Here is a 20,992-nt window from a genome sequence, read left to right as displayed (position 1 = left end):
CCCAACTGTCAAATTGACCCAGACAGGGAATCCACAACACGGCAGAGTCACAAAATGGTTTAAGCAAGAAAATGCTCACTTTCTAAAAGAGGCATTTTCAAACGCACAATCTCAAAATCAACTTTACTAAAAGATGTATTTTTAAATTGTGAGTTCAGGGACCCCAAACTCCACATGTCCATCTACTCTCCCGGGGAATCTACACTTTAATCATATTTAAAGGTAGCCCCCATATTATCCTATGAGAGAGACAGGCCTTGCAACAGTGAAAAACGAAGTTGGCAGTATTTCACTGTAAGGACATATAAACCACATTACTGTATGTCCTACCTTATCCATACACTGCACCCTGCCCTTGGGGCTACCTAGGGCCTACCTTAGGGTGCCTTACATGTAAGAAAAGGGAAGGTTTAGGCCTGGCAAGTGGGTACACTTGCCAAGTCGAATTTACAGTGTAAAAATACACACACAGACACTGCAGTGGCAGGTCTGAGACATGATTACAGGGTTACTTGTGTGGGTGGCACAATCAGTGCTGCAGGCCCACTAGTAACATTTGATTTACAGGCCCTGGGCACCTCTAGTGCACTTTACTAGGGACTGAACAGTAAAACAAATATGCCAATCATGGAGAACCAATTACGTACACATTTTACAGAGAGAGCATATGCACTTTAGCACTGGTTAGCAGTGGTAAAGTGCTCAGAGTTCAAAAGCCAACAGCAACAGGTCAGAATAAATAGGAGGCAGGAGGCAAAAAGATTGAGGATGACCCTGCAGAAGCAAAAAAGTCCAACAATAAGGTACTTTCATGTTGTCCCAAGCCAAAGAAGGCTGACGCTCCCGTACAATTAACCACATTTATTTAAACTCTGTTGTGGGCACCCTACATGTAAACAATTATCTCCAGTATCTCGGGCCAACATTTGACAAGCTTGGCCCCTCGTCCCTCCCAGATGGGCTGGTTGCCCTCCATTATTCCAAGAAATGAGTTCAGTATGCCAGTAACAGCCCATTTGTGCCTCCATAAGCCAATTATCATCACCAATATGCCGGGGACAACAGCAGTCTCAATAGTATAAGACATACACACACACATGCACTCACACACTCACCTACATACGCACATACACACTTAGGGGGTTATTCTAACTTTGGAGGAGGTGTTAATCCGTCCCAAAAGTGACGGAAAAGTGACGGATTTACCACCAGCCGTATTACGAGTCCATTATATCCTAAGGAACTCGTAATACGGCTGGTGGTATATCCGTCACTTTACCGTCACTTTTTGGACGGATTAACACTCCTCCAAAGTTAGAATAACCCCCACAGTCTCATTCACTGTCTCTCTCACATGTTCACACACTAACTCCAGGTTCACGCGCTAACTCAAAGGTTCACAGAATTTCACCCACATGCTCACATCCTGTCTCACTCACTATTTCACAGGCACACTGTAGTATCACGCGTAACACAGGTAAAGGTGATGTTTCTTATTCTTGAAGACCGCTTACAGAAGCCCCCGCTGATGCTCTCAGAGGAACCGCTCTAACTGACACTTATGGTACGTTTTCCTTCTGAGGGCTCCATGGAGCCCACAGTGTACATAACACTCTACAATACAATTGCCTGCACTAGTACACACACACTCTTTCACTCACATGCTCACTGATTGTCTCATTCCTGTTCTCACACACTGTCTCATTTAGTCTCACCCATGCTCATACGCTCTCTTACTATCTCATGCTCACAGTCAGTCACTCACTCACACTCAACCACACATTAATGCACATTTACCCACCTTCACACTCACACACGTACTCATTTTCGTTCTCACACACATTCTCAGACACACGCAACCTTTCACCCCATGCATGCACAGAACAATTAGGAGCATGGATCAGTTGCTAGTGCTCCATGGACCCTCTGAGCAGGTCAGAGATCCCTCCTGGTTAGAACTGCTGCCTCCAACTGGAGTGTATGGAGTGCATACAGCATGTGACTTTATGATGTTGAGTCCATGTTGATGCACCAAGCAGACTCCAGCATTCAGCTACTGGCAAAGCAGCCTCTTGCTTTTTCACTTCACCCATCCCTAACGCATTGGAAAAAGGAAAGATGATAGGCTAATGGGCACATGGCCCCGGGCATTGCAGACCTGAAGCCTAAAGCTCACTGGACTTCTTCTAAGTATGATCCTGCATCACATTATCAGAGTGGAGGCTTGAGACTTGGCAGGTCAATGAGTTGATGCCTTTATACTCTTTCACTAGCCTTCACACAGATTCCCCTGCCTCAGACTGCTTGACCCTCGCTCACAACAAAGGTCAACCTTTTTTTTAGTTTAGTAATAGTGAATAGTGTGTTATTTTTTATGATTTGTATAGTAGAAAAAGGGGGCAGAAAATAGGGAGGGTAGAGTACCAATGCAACATAGTGTAGAGCTCGGCACATGCACTTTTTCCCCCACGGGAGAAACATGTTTTATCTTGGAGAAAGCTCCTCGCCTTCACCCATAGGAAGTCTGGGAGTTTAACTGGAGACTATGGTTGGAGAGGAGTTTGAGAATGCCCCTGAAACATATATGTTTGTAGAGGGATCACAAACGTCAAAGGCAAGCAACATCTTGGAATGCCCATTTCCCATCCCTTGAGTGGGATTTAGTATTGCAACTTTTTTTCACATGTGGTGAATACATCTACAGTAGTAAATGCATCTACACATGCCAGGGATCCCTTTGTGAATGGGACATTTTTGGTTGTAAACGTGTTACGGCCCTAAAATACCATTATAAATAGGGCCCCTTGTATCTTATGTTTGGGGTAGGTGGTGTGTTAGGTGTAGAATATCAGTGCTGTTGTTTCAGTATTTGGTATGGTAAAAGCAACACATTCAGCCTTATTCACACAATTAACTAAAATGCCTAGGGTAGCAGCATCACGAGCCCTTTCACCTTCACTTTCAATCTCACACACACATATCTACACATACATACAAATTCACATTTAAACACACTTTCTAACATAAACACACTCTCAACCGCAAGCACGCACACAACACACATCTGAAAGCATTTTTTTCCAACGTCAGCTGCCATAGAAGGGCATGTTCCTGCTAATTGTACCCCATACTTATCACACTAATAGCGAATAATATTCTATAATTTTTTATTATATGTTATTGATATAATAATGTATAGAAAACAAAGAGATTGGAGCCCTAACCGACGTCCATAAGGACGAGCTGCCCTTGCGTTCCTGGGACTGCCACCAGAAGCTAGGGGTCGCGAAGGCAGTGCCAGGGGTCGCAAAGGGACCCCTGGCGACCTCTAAATGACGTCAATGTTCCCACAGATTATATGCAATACCTTAAATTTAATGGTCAATGAAGCAGGAGGGTTTACTCAATCATTCATTTCTCTGAGGTAAATCAGACTGGGTATCTTGTTGGATTGTAGTCCATTATGGTTGAGATCAGGACTTTCTGAAAGCGAATCATCTTACAATATAGGTTGCTGGGCTGTGCTTAATTTGTACATAAAAACGTGCAGGTTCCTAAAGCTCTCCTCTTTAATACGGGGCTGCTTCAATTAAATGTGCGAACACGGACAGCGTAATCCTGAAGCCATTTCGGGCCTCTTCAATCCATTTAGAGCCCCTCCCTGCCCCTTCAGCTCACTCCTGCAGCTTTCTGCTCTCTCCTTTGAGACGCTTTTTCGTTTTTCTCTTCCTCCGTCTTTCTCAAATGTGTCTTTTGCTCGTAGTAGATGCTTGAGGCAAAAAATTAAGCTCCGGCCCTAAAAAATAAGTGCCGGCGCTCCGCATCGGAAACAACAAGCACAAAATAAGGCACTGGTGTTGGGATATTACATATTATAATTAACCATTCTACAACTTTACAAAGTTTCACTGAAACCAGTGGCATTGCAAAAATAAGAGCACTGTCGAAAACATGGCACAGACTGGTGCGATTAGCAGCAGACTTCCACTTCATTGGAATGATTTTATCACCTGCAGTTTTATTACTCCAGTTCTTTTTATCTCATCACATGCCTTACTTTTGTAGGGCAGGGAAGTGATTGACTAGTTTCTTTTAAAATCTTTTCAATATGAACATATAACAGTACAGAACAAGATAAGGATGCGCACACAGATCACAGGGAAGCACACTATTATCTTGGAGCTGCCTTCATCAGATTAGTTTTTTTAAATCAAATCACTTATCAGAACTACAAATGCCCATATACCTTTTTTACATTTAGGATGTTGCCATACTCGTGGAAACAAATTACAAACAGTGAAAGGTGAACCTGGCGGTCAGCAAATAGCTTCATAGTACTATGAAGTAGAAAGGATATCTATACTACAGCATGCAGTATAAAACAACACACTCTTTAGTGTCACAGTATGTGGGTGATGGTTAACCCAACTCTCAGCAACTGAAGGAGGGGCAGCCGCCACCAATACGTACTATGGGGTTACTAGTGCTTAATTTGTAAAAGAAAGAGTGCCATTGTCCGAAGCTCTACTCTGAAGCCTGCGGCCCATGCAATTAATCGTTGTGCACCAAATAACAAGGCTGGTAGTCTTAAATCCACCTCATGCCTCTTTAATCCACTACCAGACACTCCATTGCCCTTTATCCCACCCTTGCAGGTTCCCGCTTTCTTCCTTTGTGACAATTTTTCCGCCTTTCTCTTCCTTCGTCTTTCCGATTTGTGTGTTCTTCCCTCTCTTGCTCTTGGGAAACATCTTATGAGGAAAAATGAGTGCCGGGCCCCAAGAATAAGTGATGGTGACCCCTACCTGGGCAGCCACCGGCTCAAAATGAGTATTGCGTGTTACTGCTGTTGGTAATCTACGGGAAGAGTACACAGACAGGATGGAAGGAGACAGTAGTTATATATCATGATACTAGAAGTGATTGCCTTACTTTTCATTTGATTGAAATGCTTAGTTCCTTAGTTGGTGAAGACTTGGAAATACACAGCCTTGCAAATTTAGGGACATATTTGTGAACCTTTTTCACCACCTTGCGCCACAGTAGAGTCATTTATTTTTACGCTAATGTGGCGTTAGGTTGGCAAAAATGCAGCACCATATTTACAAAGTGGCGCAATGCAAACATTGCAACACTTTGTAAACCCTTGCGCCATATTATGCCTGATCCAGGCATAATGTATGCAAGAGGGGCATTCTGGTTGTAGGAGGCCCAGAAAGATGGTGCAGTGGAATCTGAGATTCCACTGCACCATTAGTAGCATCATTCTTAAAACTGCCTCTGGCAAGTGTTAAAATGACACTCCCGTTGTTTTCAATGGGCCTCCTTTCACTTTTGCATCAAAAATGTTGGCGCTAATCCTGCAAAAGGCCAAACTAGCGTCAAAATTGTTGATGCTAGTTCCCTAACGTGCGTAATGATGTACCGTATCATAAGTCTCTATTGATATAGGGAGACAGGTGGTGTGACTCTATGCGAGGGATACCTAATTTCAAAACCTTTATTATGCTATTGTGGATTCTGTGGGCTACTAAATTGTTGCCATTTTGTCAAGCTATGCTTTAAGACCACTGATGTCCGTTATATACTTTGCTTAAACAATGCATATTGAAGGACAGGTGCTTTCCGGATGCACAAGTCAGCATTCATTTATTTCTTCAGTGTCTGCAAAGTGTTTTACTCAAGAGATAGATGTTGTGACTCCCTCCACAGCACTCCCAGAGTTTGATCTTCAGTTGCACAATTCATTCCTTTAACCTTGATATGTTTTACTGCTGCTTGTGTTCATTAAAAAAAGCGATATGACTTCCCTACTTACCACGGCAGAAGATGATTGTGTGCAAAATCTTAAATATATAGATCAATGAAACAAAAGGACTGACTCTTATTCATATCTTTGATGATCTAGACCAACAAGGTACAAGCCTATGGTAACATAATCCAGCAAAGGATGTAAGGGGGGTTGGGGCTGTGGGAAGAAAATAGAATCAGAGTAATGAGATGTTATATAGGCAATCATCACATTACCTCTTCACTGTCCTCCTTGCCTAAGACCTCCATATTATTGAGGACATATCAGGGTGACCTGCCTAAGCATCCCAGCCATATGAAAATTAAATTCAAACCTGTTAAAACCATTAAAATCTCGACATCAGGTTCACATAGGAAATATAAGAAACAGAACAGTGGATCCCATATATTTAGCTTCACATGTTTGACTCAGTCTGAAATTGAAACATGTAGACACAGAGTCCAGGTGAAACATGTATATGTAGAGAAGCCTCATTATCCTCAGCTCTTAGATGGTGATACCTCTTGTGGACCTTTTCTGGAATATGCCAATGAGATACTTGTGTGATGAGTAAACATGAGTGACCACTTCCACATCTATTTAGAGTGGCAGAAGCAGGTCTCAGATTGTTTTGGGTTCGGGACCTAGCTATTGCATAGCTGAAGATAAGTCACCCTTGTTCCAATCTTTCTCTGAACACAACTAGAGAGCAAAGGAGGAACTCCTTGGACATGCAAGAATCAGGAAAAGTGATGCCATTTTGCTTCCTGTGAAAAACAGGTGTCACTTCTGGCACAAATTCCCATTCTATGATGAGGAGCACTTGATTCAGGAAAACTCTCAGATAATGGTAGTCGGTGATAAGAGAAATCAACTCAACCACTCTTCATCAAATGATGCTACATCTAAACCTCTCTAACTGGTAAAAAGGAAGGCAGTGGTAAGGTACTCAGATTCAACAGAAATTTCGACCAAATATCTAGCAACATAGTCATCGGTGTGAGCTAAGAAAAACCCGTTGGTAATGCACATGGCATGGGCCTTGTGCAAACAGAGCATTGCGTGGAACTTCCTATCACCATTGTTTGAGTCAGACGTTCGCAATCTAAACTTTTCTTGTAAATATTTTGGAGCATGTGCTGACGCCGGACTTTGTTTTGTGTAGCCAGCCTTAGATGCTTGGGATGCTGATAGCACCAAAATACCTTACACCACTATTGAATGCAAGGGGTTGGGGGAAGTGACTATGAAGTGCCTTGAGGATGAAGCACAGATGTTTGAAATACATTTGTTAAGATAGCAGAGGATTTTGAAGGCTTGAATAATGTGGTCAGAGACATGGCTAATGATGATCAAGGAAATAAGCATTAATATAATTGCATTAATAACACCTGGAAATCAGAATTGCAAGTATCAAGGCACTTTTGTGAAGAAAACAGATGTTACCTTATGGACCAGAGCCCTGCCTGCTATTGAAAGATGGCAGATAGACAGATGAGAGAAAGTTGTTATGCAGCCATGAGCAGAAGTTCATTGATGTGTCCTTTAGCACAGCACATTCAAGCTTTTTCCACTAGGTGGCGAGTTCCAGACACTTCTAATAGAAGAAGGATTGGGATGTCATCCCATGCTGAAAGAAGAAGATTACCGAAATTATGTAATTATCAGGAAATGTCTAACGAAAGGCCAATCACCTTGCTGTAGTGCTGAGATGTGTGCAATGTTCCTCATATCCAGAGTTCAACTACCGTTCAAGGTGTCTGCCATCAATCTGATCCATTGCCATTTCTTTCCCTGGATGGCATCTAAGTAAGAGCCAGGCTAAAACCAGAAATCCAACGGTGCAATGGTCATTGAGAAGAGAACAAATGGTGAGCAGCCTTGGTAAGAGACAGCACCAAGGTAATTCATTCTCCAGCCAGATAAAAGCAGGAGTTTCACGAGGCAGCTTGTACCTTGAAGTCCTCTTTTGATAACAGAGGAGGAGCTAAACATGTTATATAATTAAAAGGGGGGTTCAAGTTCACCATTGAGGTATTGATCTCATAAGATGTGGACGTTCTTCATTGGGAGTGAGGTCTTGGACAAAGAAGATCATAAAGAGGTAATGGCCTTGCTCCTGCAGAAGAAATCCACAGGTTGTCAGTGTTGCAAAGTACCAATACAAAACAAAAATGGGAATTTCGGTATTCTTAGCAAATGCTGCAGCTCAAACCTCCTCCTTAAACATGTTATCTTCTCCTTTCAGGATAGCCAAGATCACAAGATTGTGCTATATGAAAACCCCAACTTTACTGGGAAGAAAATTGAGATCATAGACGATGATGTGCCCAGTTTCCATGCCCATGGATACCAAGAGAAAGTGTCATCTGTACGCGTTCAAAGTGGCACGTAAGTATGCCGTACTAAGATCCTAACTGAAAAATTGGATATTAGAGTGATGGTGCTTTTTTTTATATCAACATCAGATGATGTCAATGTGTAAACATGTAAGTAATGCCCTTGAAAATAAACTTTATGTAGCTTGATAAGATTTTATAGAATTCTTGCGCTGGAGCAGTCAATATGCAACTCAAAATCTTACTGCTTCAGGAACAGGAACGTCTTTGAATTTACTTAAAATTATATTTGAACAATTACAGTCTTTACATATAGATAACGTAGTATTAACTATGTATTTTCTTGGATTGGGGGTACATTTAATACAGGTTTATTTGTCAAATTCACACCTCCTTCAGAGAAGAACAGCAAATTCAATTTTACTGAGGTACATTTAAAATGTAAGCTTCAATAATCAAGTAGGAAATCCTCATACTTCATTGTACTATTTTGTTTCACTCAAACAAAGCTCTAGTTTGTTAAGACTACCACTAGTGATGATGGGTAATTATTGCAAGATAGTAAGCCTAGCAAACTACTGAAGGAGATTACACAGTTTAGCAAAATGACATCGCTGGCCAACGTTTGAATACCCCTTAAGACGTGACAAGGGATTTAAAGTCCTGCACATGCATGGGTGGAAATTATTTAACTTCCTCCCATGTCTTTATCAATGCCATACTTGTGACCAATGGTTCTACTGAATTATTCAGACTAATGGGGGTTAAAAATGTTAATTGCTCTACAACCCAGGTAAATCCCTGGGTCTCAGATGATTTAAAAAATCTGAGACAAGAAAGTTGTTAACTTGAGTGCAAATCTTGCCAGCCAAGGTCTGTCGGCAGCTCTAATTGTGTGGGGTGATATAAACCAATGAGTCGGCAAACCACACGTGTTATTGAATGGGATACACATATGGAAAAGTGTTGTGAATGTAGGAAAGAAGAATTTAAAGATGTTATAGTACATTTTTAAAATTAACTCTAACTGTATCTCAGTAAGCTTTGCAATATAGATTTATCACCTGAGTAGGGCCCCAGAATTAAACATCTCAACTTATTTTCTGGATGCAATTTTTTGTGTGTATATTCCCATTTTACAAAATTAGGGGCTACATTTACAAAAGGTTTGAGTGGTCGCAAATGGAGAATCAGCCCATTTGCAACCCCTTAAATGCTTTTTTACATATACTGATTGTTAGACTTTTTGGCCCGTATTTATACTTTTTTAGCGCTGCATTTGCGTAATTTTTAACGCAAAATCAGCACAAACTTTCAATATTTTGAAAGTTTGTGCTGATTTTGCGTCAAAAAATTACGCAAATGCAGCGCTAAAAAAGTATAAATACGGGCCTGCATCCTTGGCGTGGTCTCCCTTAACTTTTTGCCTCTGTTCTCCAGGTTGTTGATGTGTGCTGGACTCTGAATTTACTGTTTTTGTTACTCTGGGCACTTTACCACTGCTGACCAGTGCTAAAGTGCAAGTGCTCCGTAATTGGTTTATCCATGATTGACATATTTGGTTTCCAAGTAAGTCCCTAGCAAAGTGCACTAGAGGTGCCAGGGCCTGTAAATCAAATGCTACTAGTCGGCCTGCAGTACTGGTTGCTCCACCCACATAAGTAGCTCTGTAATCATGTCTCAGACCTCCCACTGCAGTGTCTGTGTGTACAGTTGTAACTGTAAATTCGACTTGGCAAGTGTACCCACTTGCCAGGCCTAAACCTTCCCTTTTCTTACATGTCAGACACCCCTAAGGTAGGTGCTAGGTAGCCCCAAGTGCAGGGTACAGTGTATGGTCAAGATATGACATATAGTAATGTGTTTTATGTGTCCTGACAGTGAAATATTGCTAAATTCGGTTTTCACTGTTGCAAGGCCTGTCCCTCTCATAGGTTAACATGGGGGCTACCTTTAAATCTCATTAAAGTGTAGATTCCCTTTGGGAGTGGATGGACATGTGGAGTTTGGGGTCTCTGAGCACACAATTTAAAAATGCATCTTTCAGTAAAGTTGATTTTAAGATTGTGTGTTTGAAAATGCCACTTTTAGAAAGTGGGCATTTTCTTGCTTATACCATTTCTGTTACTCTGCCTGTTTGTGGATTCCCTATCTGGGCCAGTTTGACAGTTGGGCTGGTTGCACCTCACACTAGACAGTGACACAAAGGGAGCTGGGGTGAGCCTGCATATCCTGACGAGCCATCTGTGCTAGGAGGGAGGAGAGGAGTGGTCACTCACACCTGAAAGGGCTGTGCCTGCCCTCGCACAATGCAGTCTCCAACCCCCTGGTGAGTATCTGGGGCCTGGCCTGGGCAAGGCAGGATTTCACATTCCAAAGAGACCTTACCTTGAAGTAGGCCAACTTCAAAGGAAAAATTGGGTATAAGAAGGGCACCAAAAACCACAGACTTTGGAAACCCTTCTGAAAACAAGAGGAACCTCTGCCTGGAGAAGAGCTGAGAAGAAGTGCTGCCCTGCCTGTGACTGTACTTTGTGGAGCTATCCTGCAGTTGCTGCTTCTGCCAGAGTAAGAGGGCAAAGACTGGACTTTGTGTGCCTTCCATCTTGAGAAGAAATCTCCAAGGGCTTGATCTAGAGCTTGCCTCCTGTTGTTTGAAGTCTCAGGGACAGCAAAGACTTCTTTCTGCCAGCACCTGGAGTCTCTGGAGAGACTCCTACTCTGCCCTGTGGTGCCCATCCAGTTCCTGGGACCCTTAAAGGAGAAGCTGGCAGCCTAAAGACAAGGAAATCCACGCACAGAGCACCGTGCGGGGAAAATACTGATGCAACTCTGATCTGCGGCTGAAGAAACGACGCGCCATCAGCTCCGCAGCTGAGAAACGACGCTCGCAGGAAACACGATCAAAGAATCGACGCACAGAGCAGGAGAAACAATGCGCAGCATCGCAGACAGAGGCTGGGAAATCACAACCTGCGCTGCTGGTTTTTTGGATCATTGTGCGGCTGGATTTCCGACTCAAGTAATGCTGTGTGTGGAAAAACAACGCAAGGCCTGCCCGGACCCGAGAGTGCTGACCGGATCGACGCACCGCACCCCTGGGGTGAGAATAAACAATACGCCCGACCCGGCGAAAGGAAAAACGATGCACGGTCCCGCTCGTGAGTGGAATCAGCGCCTCGCATGCCCTTTTTGACACGCACTTTCCCGTGCGGGGTTATTTTTGACAAGCACCAGGTACATTTTCACTCTAGACTCTTTTTTTTGCATTTTTATTTATAACTTGTCTTGTGTATTGTGGATTTTTGTCGTTTTGGTATTGTTTTGTTGAGATAAATATTTCCTATTTTTCTAAACTGGTGTTGTGTCATTTTGTAGTGTTTTCATTAAGTTACAGTGTGTGTTGGTACAAATACTTTACACCTAGCACTCTGAAGTTAAGCCTACTGCTCTGCCAAGTTACCAAGGGGGTAAGCAGGAGATAGCTGAGGGTGATTCTCTTGTACCCTGACTAGCGTGAGGGTCCTTGCTTGAACAGGGGGTAACCTGACTGTCAACCAAAGACCCCATTTCTAACACTAATCCTATTGTGCGAGTCCGTAACCTATTACTGACTCGCAAAATTGTGATTACGATTCAGTATTAGGAAGGGGCGTGTTAAGAACACCCCTTGCTAGTAGCAACTCTCAGTGATATGTATGAATGTTTTGCAACTGGAATGCGGTTGCAAAACATTCACATTTTACCAACTCTGTGAAGGAGGTGGTGGCCTATGTGCAAAATGGAAGGGGTCCCCCTTTGTGATTTTGGGCACAAACATTTTTTTAGAACAGACAGTGGTCCCACGGATCTATGGCCACTTTATTAAATGAAAAGAAAACTTTTCCTTTATTTAATTAATCCCATTTTCCTTTAAGGAAAACAGGCTGCATTTTATAAAAAATGATTTATTTAAAAAGCTATTACAGACACTGTGGTCTGCTGAACTCAGAGGACCATCATCCCTGTGATATCAGGCCATTACCAATGGGTCTCAAATTGCGACCTGCCTCATGAATATTGATGAGACATGTCCATTAGCGACCCACTGGAATCGCTAAATGTGTCTTAGACACGTATGTACATCGCAGCTTGCGACTTCCTAATTGCGAGTTGCAAAAAGTCACAATTAGGAAGTCGCAAACCAATTTCTATGTACAGATGGCCCTAGATGTTTATGCATAGACTAAAAGCCAAAACATACTCACTTGTGTAGGCTTAATTTATGCCTTGAGTAAATTGGGATTTTTGGGGGAGCTTTGTTTAATTATTGAAATATTCTTTTTGTTCCGTTACACTAGGGCATGAATATTCATCTTTGGGGTATGTGCCTCAGGTGTGGTGCATTGCATCTGCCCCATCAATAAGAGCAATTGCCAACAAAGTATTGATTCTGTTTGGTTTGGAAAAGCACTCTTATTATTTTGAATAATTAATAAACTCTTTTCAATTAGACCTCATGGAACATTTTTTTAATTCTTTATGTTGGTACTTTAGGCTATTGACCATCTCTTTTTTATGATGACACAGGGACTTACATTTTAGTTAGCTCGAATATTACTTTGTTTTAAGATCAGAATTTGAGTACACACAACCCTGTGTCCCTAAATCCCCATTTCTTTTTGACCAAATGGTTTCGACTGCATCCAGTTGTGATCTGTGCATTTTGAACCTTGTGCTAAATATGTCAAGAGGAAAAATCACAGAGGCCATTCCACTCGTTAAACTAAAATTGTATCTCAAACCTGCAGCTGCTAGCTCCAAGATGCAACTAAAATGAACTGTAATGTAAGTCCATATAGCAGCAGCTGGATCTAGTAAAAAGCATTTGTAACTGGAAACTCGAATTTAGGCTTTTGGAAAGATACCAATGGAAATAGTTTCTTAGCAATGAACATGATAATACTAATGCTCTGAGAGCCCAAGAATATACATGAATTAATCTCATACAGCATGTGATTTGAGCCACAAACAGAATCTCAAACAATGCCCCATGATTCGACACCACAGCTTGCATGAGCTTCTGATTTTTCGCTCTTTCTCTTCTCAGGTGGGTTGGGTATCAGTACCCAGGCTACAGAGGTTACCAGTACCTGTTTGAAAAGGGGGACTACAAGGACAGTTCTGATTTTGGCGCCCAGCACCCCCAGATCCAGTCTGTGAGGCGCATCCGTGATATGCAGTGGCATAAGAGGGGAACCTTCCATCCCACCAACTAAAACACACACCTCCTCCTCGTACTGCCGCTGACGCGAAGGAGAAATGAAGAAGCTTTCAAGTGACCTGCTGCTGCTTTCTAAATGCATGGGGATCTGCCATGCCATTGTGTGATTGAACCTGCTAAAGCAACTCAATAAAGCTTTGCATTTCAAAATCATAATTGTCCTTGTTCTTGCAAGCCGCAGGGAACAGATATTGTAGTATCATGGTTTGAAAGGTAAAACTCAGCGAGAGAGAAAAATGCAAAAAAATGGTCAATAATGTTGTTACAGTTCGTGAGTAGTATCAGTAAGTTCGATCACTTAGGTAAATATGTCAGTTTTAAGACACTTGTGTGAGTAACCCCCCAAAAATTGTATTTTTAAAATTAAAATTTGTATTTGCAATTTCATAAAACCTAGTCACAATCATAAATGAAAAAGCCAAAGAAAGCAATCCCAATCTAAAAATTAGAATAATGTAAACATTCACAATAATTGATTCCATGAAGGGTCCCATTCAAAATGTTTTCTGCTCTTGCTAGTTGAATTTACACATGAACACAGCTTGACATACAAGTACAAATTTACTTTTGAAATTCACAAAAGGATAATTACACGTATAAAGGATAATATTTCCTTATAATGGATAATATCACCTCTGTGTGGTGTAATACTTCACCTGAGTAAATCTTCTCTCTGGCCTCGTAGGAGTGTTCCAGGGCAGGGATGCTCTGTAAAGTATCGGAGGCCTACAAACTAGTGTGCTTGTGGGCATTCACAAACATCTCACCACAGAGTTGCATCTTGGGAACAGTTGGAGATGTTGTACTATGAGAGGCGGGGGTACATTTGTTTTGGGGTACTTCTTAAAAGAGGAAAGCCTTCAGAACAAGTGGAGCTTTGGGGTTTAAGTCAAGCCAAAAAATATATGAGAAGAAAAAAAAATACACTATAGTGGAAAGGTGTGTGTGTGCCAGCCAGCTGTAAGGCAAGAGCAAGATAGTGTCATATCTGCGTACCTATGTTACTTCCCTGCTCTCTCCCTATTGCGCAAAACAGTGGAACAAGTTTGGTTGCTCCGTGAAATTTTTGTAAATCTGGGCCACTGTGTTTGCTTTCATGGAGAGATGAGGCATGATTAAATAAGATACGGTTCAGCCAAAGACATTTGTCTATCAGGGATGGGCCTAGACCAAGTAACATTTTGCATCACTCAGACAATTTTACAGTGGGTGGAGGGCATACCTTGACATGATGGCTCTCTGAGAAAACACTATTCTAAAAAGGCGGAACAAAATACATTTTTCCATAAAATGTATTTATGTCAGATTAGAGTTCTTGAGATTGTTCTCTATTTTCTGAGCTGCTGCAAGCTTTATAAATGGAAGTGTATCACAGGAGGATACACTGGGCAGTCTGAACAACTATTCACACCCACTATTAATCAAGGAAAACAGTGACGTCCATTGGATTCCTGTTGAAAGTAAACTCCATTTTCAGAAGTAGGCATGCACTATTGGACGTTTATATTTTTGTGGTCACTTTTGTTCAGTGATGCATGATTAAATACGATACGGTTGATTCACAAAGGCATGTGAGTGCATGTTTGGTAGTACTCATGTAGCATTCTTTTAAGTACTTGTAGAGGCCTTTTTGAACAGTCCCCAAAACATGTAAAATCAGAAAAAAATGAGATTGTTCCTGGAGTGCATGTGTAGTAAGTAGAAAGAAAACTATCTGCATCTTATTTGCACTTTTAGTACAATGGAGAGGTACATTTTGTGATTGTTCACAAAGGCATGAAGATGTATGTAAAAGAGTAGTCTTGGATTACTCTTTAACATACTCTTAAAAGCCGTTGTGAATGGGCCGAAAACCTTTTTCATGATCACAGCAACAATTGAAAAGAACATGGCACAATTTAATCAATCAATTAATCAATCTATCAATTCTTATAAAGCACGACTACTCACCCGTTAAGGTCTCAAGGTGCTGGGAAGGGAAAAAGTGTAGCGTTCACCGGTGGTTCTTAAAAAAGTCATGTCTTCAGTTCCTTCATGAAGCTGAGGAGGGAGGTGGCTTGTCTGATGTGGGGAGGAAGGGCATTCCAGGCGGTGGCTGCGAGGTAGGAAAAGGAGCGTCCTCTTGTTCTGGTTTTCCTGACGTGTGGTACTTCTGCTAGAGAGAGCTGGGCTGAGTGTAGGGTCCTGTGGGGTACGTGGAGGGTGAGTTGATGGTTCAGGTAGTCTGGTCTCGTGTTGTGGAGGGCTTTGTGTGTGTTGGTGAGGATCTTAAAGGTGATTCTTTTCTCTATGGGGAGCCAGTGCAGTGTACACAGGTGTTGCGAGATGTGGCAGTATTGAGGTAGGTCAAGGACCAGTCTAGCGGCGGCGTTCTGGATGTTTTGTAGTTTACAGATGAATTTCTTGTTGATTCTGGCTTAGAGTGCGTTGCCATATTCCAGTCAGCTGGTGATGGGGGCGTGTGTGATGGTCTTTCTATGCTCGAGGGGGATCCATTTGAAGGACTTGAGTAGGAGGCGGAGGGTGTGGAGGCAGGTGGAGGTGACTGAGCTGATATGATGGTTCATGCTGAGATTGGAGTCCAGGATGATCCCGAGGTTGCGGGCTGGGCTGGTGGGGGTGGGCGGGTTTTGTTAAGATCGTTTTGTTAAATGACTGTAAAGAAGATGTAGGCCCATATACCTCATGGGTCCATGCTCAGCCAAAGACATTTGTGTATCAGGGATGGGCCTAGACCAAGTAACATTTTGCATCCCTCAGGCAATTTAGCAGTGGGTGGAGGACATACCTTGACATGATGGCACTCTAAAAAAACACTATTCTAAAAAAGTGGAATAAAATACATTTTTCCATAAAATGTATTTATGTCAGATTATTCTCTATTTTCTGAGCTGCTGCAAGCTTTATAAATGGAAGTGTATCACAGGAGGATACACTGGGCAGTCTGAACAACTATTCACACCCACTATTAATCAAGGAAACAGTGAGGTCCATTGGATTCCTGTGGAAAGTAAACTCCATTTTTAGAAGTAAGCATGCACTATTGGACGTTTATATTTTTGTGGTCACTTTTGTTCAATGACAGATACATAATAAAACATAGATTATATTTCATGTGTCAATGTATTATGTTATGTTTAATGCATCACCAGATTGCCACTAATATAATCTTGTCTGGGGACACTTGGTCTAGCCATATTCCTAATAAATTCCATTTTCTAGGTTATGTGTGTTTTAATTTTCTTGCCTGTACTTCCAAAGTGGTCTACTGTCTCTGGTACTGAGACTTGACATCAGTATGTTTGGAGTTATCTGGAAACAAAACATTCAAAACATAACTGTTAAAAACTGCATAAAACCTGCATAAACTTCATCTAATTAGCTAAATGTAACCAACCTACCATGCTAAGACTACTAGGCATAAATTAATTTACATTTCATAAAACTGAATCTTACAAATGTACATGCAGCTCCTCATTATAGTTCTGTCCCCATGATTGTTTACTGTTTATTTTGAGAATGTATTTAGACCAGGGGTCTCCAACCTTTCTGTAATTAGAGCTACATATGTTGAATGAGAATCATCCCAAGCTACTAACACTATCAGTGTTTTGATAGTGATGACATCAGACAAGATTACATTAGTGGCACTCATAAGCAAGATGCGAGCAGTGATCACTGAAACTCTTCAGGCATGGGTACTAGCCATAAGGTAAAAAAGACTTTGTCAATGTGGAATGCCTCGACATGGGTAATACATAAAGCCAAAGCTTTAATGCCACAAGCACTAAGGTAATATTATTAGTAATAGGTCTCCACAACACCATTTGAGTTATCACTCATAAATCAGCTATAATTATATTTTGGAAATTCAACCATTTTTCTGCAAACATCAGCTGGTAAGTTCTTAAAATGCTAAAATTTTCATTTCAAATACACTCTTTACAATTTTAGTATAGATACGTTAATGGAGCCAACATAAGCTTCTACTTTAGTAGCCTGGGCTACAATAGTGAGAGGTACTTCTAGATAGCTGGTGATCTACCAGTATCTCATAAGCTACTCATTGGAAAAGCCTAGTCTAGACGACAGTCTGTGAAGTTCCCTTTCTCTGCTCCTCCCCCTAAAATTTCCTTTGATATTGTAAATAATCATATATTTAATTATGCTTTGATCTCCCCCATGGCTTTTAGCAACTGGACAGATCATGTCATTTTGTTAATCATCCTGAGATGTTGAAGAATTATTTTATGAATTTGTAAGATGGTGCTCCTTAGGTATATCTTGGGTCAAGGGCATCTTATGTATATACTGCATACAACAACAAGTACACTCCCATGAAAGTCATTTGGACTGACCCCTGAGAAGCATTGCCAACGGTTCAGGGACAGTCACAAACTCCCCAACCAATCCTGGGAAGATTTAATTGATTATTCCAGTAAGGCACTGAATGACTTGGTGTGGGGCAGCAAAGACAATGATTGTGTTGGATTGTGCAATTTAATCTTGTGAGAGAGCACATACTCAGCATCTGTTTTACAGAGTTGCACCAGCACCTAGTTGACAGTAAGCTGACCAATCCTAGGAAGCTTGCTGAGGAGGCAGACCTATGGGCTTGCACCAGAGTGTCTAAAAAGGTACCTGGGAGTGTCCCCAAGAAGGGTGGTTCAGGTTCCCCCAAGAGAGGGAGGGGGAAGGTACAGATGACCCAGGCAAGTCCCAGAGTAAGTAGGGAGGAAAGTGTTTCCATGCCCCATCTGATAAACAGGGTAGTGACTCTGGTGGGCCATGGTACCCCATTTCCAACCCCACTGCTTTGAATGCTCGTAGCTAGGACACAAGCAGGGGCATCCTGTCTGTCCAAAGAAACCTCCCACTGGTGGGACCTCTATGGGGTGATCAATGTGGCATTAGTGGCAAGTAGTCCCCAGGAGCAGGTCATAGACCCTCAGTTGGGAGATGGACTCAAAGGGTGAGCTGGTGATGCCTGAGGGTAAGAGTCATCACTTCCACCAGATGGGTGTAAATGGGGTCCCAGTCACTGCTCTGAGGGACAGCGCAGCTAGTCAGACCATGATGGTGGAGAGACTAGTTTCCCCAGAGCAGTACACCGGTCAAGGGTGTAGGGTGATTCCAGCCCATGGAGAGGATTTTCTCCACCCTATGGCCCTGGTATCTCTGGAGTGGGGTGGGGAAGTGACCTAGAGAAGGGTCATAGTTAGTCCCCAGATGCCCATAGGCTACATTCTGGGGAATGAGTTATCCCCGGTGGCAGTAGAACTGGGAGGGGTGACCCCTAATGGTGCCCTGACAGTTCAGTTGTCTGGAAGTACCACTCCCCAGGTGAGGGTACGGGAGCCCATCTATAGGGGCAGGGTGAGGGAGGACTCACCTCTGCCCCCTGTTCAGCCCTAGGGTACAGACCCTAGGGTGTAGGACCAGTTGGAGGATACCACCCCTGAACTGGTGGGAGGTAGATTGGAGAAAGGGTGCAAGTCTCCGGGGGCTAACTGGCCCCCACTCTGAGAAACTTCAGAAGTCATAGAGCCCTGCATGGTCTGGGGCTGTTGGTTGATGTCCCTATGGACAGAGTTTTCCCTGGGTTGTGGACAGAAGTCAGACCCAAGGAGTGGAATGGGCCACATCATGTTGTTTGCCATGGTGGTACTGTCTGCCTACTGGGAGGCATCTGTAAGTAAATTAAGGTTAGGTGCTTCACACCTATGGAGGTGAGGAGAAGGGATCCCCATGGGTCAGTGCAATGGTCCCAGAGAGGATAGACAAAAGGATCCACCTGAGTTCAGAAAGGCATAGAACTAGCAAGTGCCCCTGCAGTAGTGGGCCAATGTCCACGTTATTTTGCCCTAAGCAGGGAAGTCCATCAAGGTATTGAATAGTCTATCCTAGCTTTAGGCTGGAGGGGAGTTTTGTTGGAAAAATGGCCCTCTCTGAATGGTCACCCCAACGTTTTGCCTTACTCCTCCTCTTTTTCTGATCTCATTTTTTATGGCTTTAGGATTCTGGGCACTTTACCACTGCCAACCAGTGCTAACGTACATGTGCTCTCTCCCTAAAACATGGTAACATTGGTTTATACCGAATTGGCATATTTAATTTACTTGTAAATCTGTAGTAAAGTGCAGTACCTGTGCCTAAGGCCTGTAAATTAAATGCTACTAGTGGGACTGCAACACTGATTGTGCCACCCACATAAGTAACCCCTTAACAATGACCCAGGCCTGCCATTGGAAGGGTTGTGTGAAGCTTCACTGCCACTTTGACTTGTCATTTAAAACTGTTTGCCAAGCCTTAAACTGCATTTTTATTACATATAAGTTACCCCTAAGGTAGGCCCTAGGTAGCCCATAGAGCTTGGTGTTATGTAAGTAAAAGGTAGGACATGGACGTTTATGTTTTACATGTCCTGGCAGTGACAAACAGCCTATTTCCATTTTCACTACTGTGAGGGCTGCTCACCTCATAGGTTAACACTGTAAATTCCCATAGATATATTTAAGTGGTAATTTCTGATCTGAAAGGAGTGGCATTGGCATGTTTGGTATGTTTGGAATGGTAGTGAGAAATCCTGCTTACTGGTAAAGTTGGATTCAACATTACTATTTTAGAAATCCCACTTTTAGAAAGTACTTAAACACAAGAGGGGATTGGGCCCAGTTACGTATCAGCAAGGCTGAGCTATAAAAAGATATGAAACACAATAGGTGCCACTGCTGACCTAACTTTTACAACAATATTACTATATATTCAAGACCACATGACTAAATGAGGGTGATCTCCATAATTTTGCGACATTCTTCAGATTGCAATTGCACCCATCGCGCTTTTCAAGCACTTTTCAAGCTCCATGGGTCTGTGGCAGGGGGCCCTTGCACTGTCCATGCCAGGGGCCCCGCGACTCCCCTTTCTGCCAGCCTTTTCATAGCGGTTCCTACCGCCATGAAAAGGCTGGCTGGAGGCGGACTCGCAATCCACTGGGCCGGGGGATTACAACCCCTGGGACCAATGTGGGGGTAAACCGCCGGTCCCGGCGGTGTGACCGCGGCGCTTCCGCCACCGTCGTAATTCCATGGATTGCACCGCCAGCCTGTTGGTGGTGCATTCATCGAAACAGCAGGGCCTCTGCCTTACCACCACAAGTGATCTCCAAGGGCTTGTTAGCTTGCCTCCTGTTTGCAAGTCTCAGGGACGTCAAAGAATCGAACCATCTACACTTGGACTCTGCAAGCTGTGAGTCAGCTCTGCCTTGGAAGTGGGCCTAAGGTGCTCTACTTTCTGTGGTGTTCATCGTAACTGCAGCAAAGCATTGTGAAGCCCTGCAAAGCCTCGCTGCGCAGCTGTCAGCCTCACCAGACTCAACACCGGGGGGCACGGAGCCCTGCAAAGCTTCACCACGCTGCTGCCAGCCCATCTGAACCAATGCACAGCAACATGAAGCCCCACAAAAACTCGCCAGGCAGCTGACAGCCCATCGGAACCGACGCACAGCTAGACTAAGCCCTGCAAGGCCTAGCAAAACAGCTCCCCGGGATCAACACAAAGCAATGTCAAGCCCCTTAAAGCCTTGCTGCACAGGTTCTT

At 42.9% G+C, this 20,992-nt stretch overlaps 1 protein-coding gene across 1 annotated transcript in view; it reads left to right on the top strand.

Moving 5' to 3' along the window:
* Window positions 1–13,549, top strand: part of CRYBB2 (crystallin beta B2) — a 57,109-nt gene extending 43,560 nt beyond the window's left edge. Inside the window, exons 5-6 of the mRNA XM_069214704.1 lie at window positions 8,040–8,182; window positions 13,220–13,549. Of these exons, the coding sequence (XP_069070805.1) occupies window positions 8,040–8,182; window positions 13,220–13,388 (312 nt within the window). The 3' untranslated portion in view covers window positions 13,389–13,549. The remainder of the gene's footprint in view (window positions 1–8,039; window positions 8,183–13,219) is intronic.
* The last annotated feature ends 7,443 nt before the right edge of the window (window positions 13,550–20,992 follow it).

The sequence above is a fragment of the Pleurodeles waltl genome, chromosome 11 (assembly GCF_031143425.1).
Source record: "Pleurodeles waltl isolate 20211129_DDA chromosome 11, aPleWal1.hap1.20221129, whole genome shotgun sequence".
In the NCBI taxonomy this organism is placed as follows: Eukaryota; Metazoa; Chordata; class Amphibia; order Caudata; family Salamandridae; genus Pleurodeles; species Pleurodeles waltl.
Note: the sequence above shows the minus strand (reverse complement) of the source record. Positions and strands in the feature narration are given on the sequence as shown.